The following is a 7,414-nucleotide window of genomic DNA, read 5'->3' as shown; positions in this document are numbered from 1 at the left end:
TAAGACCAGGGCAAGCCAGGCCAAAGGATAAAGGTTGAAACTGATTGTGTTTTAAAACTTCAACTTTCATATGAGACCAAGGGAATAGATATTTATTTGGTACAGGATCTAAATTTTCTAAATGGTACAACTCTACAGTCGATTTGTTCAAACACCACAATTGCATGGAACTTTGAATAGGAAGTGAGATACGGTAGTTTAGTATAGGCTGGAGTGAAATAGTGACACACCCTAGAGTAATTTGGGCAGATAATAAAGAATATATTTACAGCCTCCCCCTCCGCAGCCCCGAGGATCTGGGGGAAGGTGCAGATGTGTTGGACATCCTCACCTGGACTGGTGTTGATGTTGTCACAAACATTGGGACTGGCAGTTTAATGTGCTGAGCCCTCGAGCATGGGACTTGCCCTTATAAAGCTCATTACCACAAAGGAGAGTCTAAAGTTGTATGTAATGGTGCCTAAGAGTCTCCCCCTGGGTACCTCTTTGTTGCTCAGATGTGGCCCTCTCTCTCTCTAACTGAGCCATCTCGACAGGTGAACTCGCTGCCCTCCCCCCTATGTGGGACCCGACTCCCAGGGGTGTAAATCTCCCTGGCAATGCGGAGTATGACTCCCCAGGATGAATGTGGACCCGGCATTGTGGGACTGAGAGTATCTTCTTGACCAAAAGGGGGATGCAAAATGAGACGAAATGGTTTCAGTGGCTGAGAGATTCCAAATGGAGTCGAGAGGTCACTCTGGTGGACATTCTTATGCTCTATATAGATAACACCTCTTAGGTTTTAATGTATTGGAATGGCTAGAAGTAAATACCTGAAACTACCAAACTCCAACCCAGCAGTCTGGACTCCTGAAGACAATTATATAATAATGTAGATTACAAGGGGTGACAGTGAGATTGTGAAGACCTTGTGGATCACACCCCCTTTATCTAGTGTATGGATGAGTGGAGGAATGGGGATAAAAACTAAAGGACAAATGGGGTGGGATGGGTGGATGATTTGGGTGTTCTTTTTTCACTTTTACTTTTTATTCTTGTTCTGGTTCTTTCTGATGTAAGGAAAATGTTCAGAGATAGATTGTGGTGATGAACGCATAACTATGTTATCATACTGTGGACAGTGGATTGTATATCACGGATGATTGTATGGTGTGTGAATGTATTTCAATAAAACTGAATTTAATAAAAAAAAAAAAAGAAATTAATGACCAAGGTTTATTTAAAAGCAAAAAAAAAAAAAAAAAAGAACTTTACATATTTTCTAAGTGATTAAAATACTTCAGTTTGTTTAATCCTCAAATTATACTTTTACTAGTAAAATTTCATATCTTCATTCAAGTAGTCCTCAAAATAACCTTATTCAGTAGGCAGTATCTTATTGTCTCCATTTACAGAAGACACTTAGGCACCCAATATATAGCATATAATTTTCATAACAAATTTATTTGTCTAAATTTTCACATTAAATTAACAATGGGGTATATTCTGTATAACAAATCCAATTATTTATATTTTCATAATTACTGCAAAATTCACAATATTATACATTCAGATGTAAAAAATTTACTGCTTCAACTTTGTAAAGATAGAATAATAAGTAAACAGAGACTGTAGGATCAAAATCAATGACAGAAAACATCTGATAGCCTCATGATACATGATCACTGAGAAAAACTGCTTACACTCCAATTGTTTTCCATTTTCAATTTATGGAATAAATTATCAGAGAATTTTTTTTACCTCTTCTTGAAGACAGAATTTCAAAGAAAATGTTAGTAACATATGTATGGAAATAGTAGTTTATGGAGTTTATAATCTTGATGATATTTATAGTCTTATTTGATTTTCACAAATACCCATTGTGAATGGGAGTCAGGATCTCTTCCAGCAAATCAATCCTCCACAAAGAAATATAATATGGCAGGCCTTCACTCTGACATAATATTAAAGATGCTATCACCAAATACCTTCTCTCTGATTTCCTGAAAGCCAGTGAATTCTTCGCACCACCATTAACACCACTACCCATCATTGGTAATATCAGCTTTCCCTGGTGATAAATATTCTATAAATAGAGAACACAAACATAGAGGGCTAGATCTAACCATCCATCTATACATTTATCCATCTATACACCAACCCACGCATTCATCCATATGCTTAACATATATTAATGCAAACATGCAATGTACTGTGTTCTTTACACACGCTGGAAAATAAACCAATAATGCATGTTCCATGCTGCCAAAGATATTATAATCTGGGTGAGTTAACAGACAAGTCAACATGTACATCCAATGCAACATGATAATGAATATAATGAGTGCAAAGTATTTCAGGAACTGTAACTGATGAGCAATGATGTTTTCCTTTTGTGATTCAGGAATGTTTACAGGATAGAAAAATTTGGGAGAGAATGTTCCTGGAAGAGAGGGGCAGGACATTTTACAAATTTAATGATGAAAAGGTCTCTTTTTTTCTGAAAAATGGTGATAAATTTAAATAATTGAAGCATAACATGTTTGGGGTAGTTTGTGCATGATGAGATTGGAATGGAAAAGTAGGCCTTGTGTGTTTGAAATGATCTAAATTGTCATTCATTTGAAAATCCAAATTCTTTCTAATAGTTTTTCAAGAGCATTTTTAACATCCTTGTTTCTGAAGCTGTAGATTATTGGGTTAAACATGGGAAACACAACTGTGTAAAACAATGCAACCACTTTATCAGTGTTTAGAGAATAACTAGTCATGGGACTTAAGTACATAAATAGGAGGGTACCATAGAATAAGGTGACTGCTATGAGATGAGAAGCACAGGTGGAGAATGTTTTCCTTCTGCCTCCTGGGGACTTGATACTCAGAACAGTGATGAGGATACAGAAGTATGTTATAAATATGAAAATGAAAGTGGTGGTCTGAATGAAGCCACACAAGACAAAGAGCAGAAGTTCATTAATATAGGTATCTGCACATGATAAAGCCAGGATAGGTGGGATATCACAGAAAAAATGATTGACAAGATTGGAGCCACAAAATGGCAGCCTGAATGTGAGACAGACATGCACCAGTGAAGTCATAGTTCCACTGAAGTATGCCAACACAATGGAGCAGATGCAGACTCTCCTCGACATAAGTGTAGAATAGAGCAATGGATTACAAATGGCAGCATAACGGTCATATGCCATTGCTGCCAGAATAAGGCACTCAGCATCAGCAAAACAAGCAAAGAAAAACATTTGTAGTGCACAGCCAGAGGGAGAAATACTCTTCTTGGATGCTAAGAAGTTCATCAGCATTTTAGGAGTGATTGCTGTAGAATAGCTGATGTCTAAGAAAGACAAGTTGCTAAGAAAATAATACATGGGGGTATGAAGGCTTGAATTGATGTTAACTAAGATCATTAAGCTCATATTTCCCACCATAGTTAATGTGTACACTATAAGAAATACCAGGAATAGTGTGACTCTGAGAGGTAGATACTCTGTGAATCCAACAAATATAAACTCAGTTGGCATGGTATAATTGCTCTCCAACATCTTGATTTTCTTACTTTTCTCATCATAGATAGAGGGTATAAGATGATGCGATTTGGCTTGGGTTATCAATGAACCAGGAATGCCTTTATTCTTCTTTCTTAGAGAGAAAATAGGTTAATAAAATCATAGATATAGAATTTTCTGTGACATAATTTTTGTTTTGTTTTTGTATTTTTCTTTAAAGTAAGCAATTAGAAACTACCATTTACATTATTCAGATGGTGATATTTCATGATTCAATAACTCTTTAGAAGCTGTGTGCATTAGGAAATTCCACTAGTACCTTTCAGTCTGAAAGGGAATGAATGAAGTTCAGAGGGTGAGACCTGGTAGAATTAAAAGAATTGGCAGAATCTTTAGAGGAAAAGTCAGTTTTTCCAAACTTAAAGCCACATCCTTCCATGCAAAGGAAAGCAGATTTGATAAACATTCTGGGAAAAGAATGCCATTTGATAAACTAAATAATCTTCAGTACAAAATCTGTGACTTTGAGAAGTTGCTTAACATAGCAGTTAAAAGTGTGGTTGTTATACAAGAGATGACGGCGTTGATTCAGATCTTGGCTTTGGCACTCACTGGTTGTACGACCTTTGTAAAGTTTCTTAACTCTATGATGATGAGAGGATTAAATGAATAAATATTTGTGTGATGGTTAGGTTCATGTATCAACTTGGCCAGATGATAATGCCCAGTTGTCTGGTCAAGAAAACACTGGCCTATCTGTTACTACGAGGACATTTCATGGACTTAAATCTTCACTGATTGCATCTATGGCTGATGACATCTGCAGTTGGCTAAGCTGACTGTCTTCTACAATGAGAGATGTTTAACCTAATTAGTTGAAGGCTTTTAAGGGGACAGTGATGACTTTAGTCAGAAGACTGAAGGATTCATGGAAGTCCTTATTGGAGTGCCAGATTCACCCTGCCCTAAAGAATTTGGACTTGTGCATTCCCACAGTTGCATGAGACACTTTTATAAAATCTCATACTATTTACAGATATCTCCCGTTGTCTCTGCTTTCCTAGAAAACACTGACTAACACAATTTGTAAATCTTTTATGTAAATGCCACATAATAAGCACACATATGAATACTTACTAAATACATTAAAATTAATAGATTGACACTTTTGTTTCTATTTCTCTTGTTGCCTAAATAGCTTGAAATGTCCAGATAGTTGTGTCAAAATTTATATTGTCTTTGGCATCTGAACACTTCCTTGAACATGATCTGTGCTTTCTTGTAAGATAAGTCATCATGTCTCTCTGTGTGTATATCATACTTTTTACTCATACCCTCTAATTGCTCCTTTCCTTTCCCAAAATTTGCATCTCTTTCTTATCCCTGGGATATAGCAATTTTGGGAGAGAGGTCCTAGAAACATTAGAGTTTTGAATGACAGGTTTATCCCTGCACTTACTTATGCAGTTCTAAACTGGGACTAAATGGAAAACAACTATATGGAAGGAAGGATAAATCATCAAGAAAATAAAAGTTTTGATGCATATAAACTACAATGGGAATGGAATATTCAGCAGAAAGTTAGAGAATTGAAATGTCAGAAATGGCTAAAATGAGTAATGTTGTACTAGTAACTAAAACAAGTAAAGAATTGTGATCAATTTTCTCTGCCATGCTTGGGAAACTCAGAAACTTCCCTCCCCCAGTAAAATAACTGTAACCTTCTAGATGCATTGAGAGTAGAAGTCAGCCTTCTTTGTAAGCTAGGACTTTAAAAAGGAAGAACAAATAACTTAGGGAAAAGATGGAAGGTGGCCACTTGAAATTATAGTGAAAGAATCCAAAATCTTGAAGTACCAGAGAAAAATGTGTCTATGTTGTGCAAATGTCATTTCTAATATTTATGCAACATTTACATTTCCACTCCAGAATTTTATTTTTTTTCTTCTTCTTCCATTTTTTTCTGAACCAGGTATACTGCACTCCATGATTAAACAATCAATTCTGAGGAAGAGATCAGATGAAAGAAAAGGCCAAGATAATGTATAATTTTGAACAGAAAGGCAATAAAGGCAATATCCAGAAATTAATTAACTGGTGACATAACCGTACATGGTTTCAAAATTTCTATATATGAAATTAAAAGGTAAATGATAAACTTGAAAATATTTTAATATAGATGATGGACTTATAGCCTTGATATAGAATGATGTTAGTAATCAGTAACCAAAGCTATATCCTAGTAGAAAAGTTGTAACAAGACCTGAAAGGTTGCTTGACAAACTTAACATATTGGAAAAGAAACAAATAGAATATATCAAACTTTAGTAATGAACAAAACATAGAAATTAAATAATTGATGATTTTCAGCTCTAAAATTTGTAAAATATAAAATATAAAATGCTGGATGGAGTACAACTAGATCCAAAGTTGATGAAGAACTATTTCATTTATCTACTAAAAACATTAAAATATGTGTATCATCTTATTATTTTCTTATAGTAAATTCATAAATAGTCAATTTCCATGGCAAAGACATGTCCAAGGATGGAAGAAATGAGTAGGCAATTTGTTAATGAATATGATATAGCTATGTATTCATTACAATATGTTTGAAAACATTGAGTGACATGAGCACTTCTGTATTATATATTAATAAGAAAAGTAAAAATAACTGCGAAAAATTATATGCCATAATTTCTCTTTATGTACCCAAACCATCATAGAAAAAGCTTAGAAGGATATAAGGCAAGACTTCTCTTTTAAAAGAAATCTCTTTTAAGAATTAGAGAGAGAGAGAGAGAGAGAGAGAGAGAGAGAGAGAGAGAAGATAAGTAATTTATGTCTCAGGACTATTTTTTTGCTTTCTAAAAAATCACTTTACCTATTAACTAATTTTGTACTTCAAAATTAGTTTGAAAAATTGAAGATTCCTAGACACCAGTGCTTAAAGAATTTCAGGAAAATTAGTTATATTAGAAACAGAGAAACAGAGAACTCTAATTGGGATTGCTTGATCCATTTATCAAAAATTTTAAGATAGAGATTTATTTTTTCCTTTACAGTTCAAAAACTCTGGACATAGGGGGTGATTTGTTCATGGCCATATGGCTTGAATTCAGCAAACTGATACCAAATCATTGCTCTTTTGGTACCAAATCATACCTGAAAGTTTTCTGTTGATTGTCTTTAATATTTTACATTTTGTTGTTTTTGTTACTGAAGATGAAATGCTAAGAAGTGGCTTTCATATTTGTTACATAAAGAAATTTAACATGTGATTCCTTACCTTAGGCAACACTTTTAGTTTTCCTAAGGCCTCTGAGTTTTCGGCCCCAAAATGAACTCAAGCAATGTTATCCCCTGCAGTGGGACACTAAGCCACTCATCTTCCATCTGGAAGAGGCTTGTGTTCATAAACTCTTCTCTCCTGTATGAAGGATTCCAGCTGTGGCTTATATTCTTCCACGTAATGAATCTGCCATTTACCGTTGCTTTTATAATCCTCCTCCAAGATGTTCATGGCTGAACATTCCATGAGGTATTTGGTTTCAGAAGTGAGGTTTGAACTTAATAAGGCATTTTAGAAGTTGGGAGAGGTATCAGGAATGAACATTGGTAGAGTTTCAGCTTCTGTACCCTCTAATCATGGAATAAGGTTAAATTCCAAATTGTAACACATTTACTGATATTTTTGAACTATTCCCTTGTACATCCTGAGGGCAGAGTATAATCAGATCAACAGTAAATGTAGACAGAATCCATATAATGCAAAACAATCTGAAAACAACTCTCAGAGAATGGTATATCCTAACCAAGGAGGGAAAGAATTGCCTTTCCTTGGAAGTCCAAGTAATACAAAATGTTACTTATTGGTGTTAGAGGGAAGATTCTTGTAGAAAGAACCAGTA

The 7,414-nt window shown here is 34.9% G+C and overlaps 1 protein-coding gene across 1 annotated transcript; it reads right to left on the bottom strand.

Moving 5' to 3' along the window:
* Window positions 1-2,600: 2,600 nt before the first annotated feature.
* Window positions 2,601-3,539, bottom strand: LOC119520317 (olfactory receptor 5AS1). The gene has a single exon (XM_037818077.1). It carries the CDS (start codon window positions 3,537-3,539, stop codon window positions 2,601-2,603), a length of 939 nt encoding a protein of 312 aa, XP_037674005.1.
* Window positions 3,540-7,414: the final 3,875 nt, after the last annotated feature.

The sequence above is a fragment of the Choloepus didactylus genome, chromosome 25 (genome assembly GCF_015220235.1).
Source record: "Choloepus didactylus isolate mChoDid1 chromosome 25, mChoDid1.pri, whole genome shotgun sequence".
In the NCBI taxonomy this organism is placed as follows: domain Eukaryota; kingdom Metazoa; phylum Chordata; class Mammalia; order Pilosa; family Megalonychidae; genus Choloepus; species Choloepus didactylus.
Note: the sequence above shows the minus strand (reverse complement) of the source record. Positions and strands in the feature narration are given on the sequence as shown.

What these genes read in the sequence shown, in the direction of transcription:
- LOC119520317 (XM_037818077.1), bottom strand. Translation starts at nt 3,539, where the DNA reads ATGTTGGAGAGCAATTATACCATGCCAACTGAGTTTATATTTGTTGGA.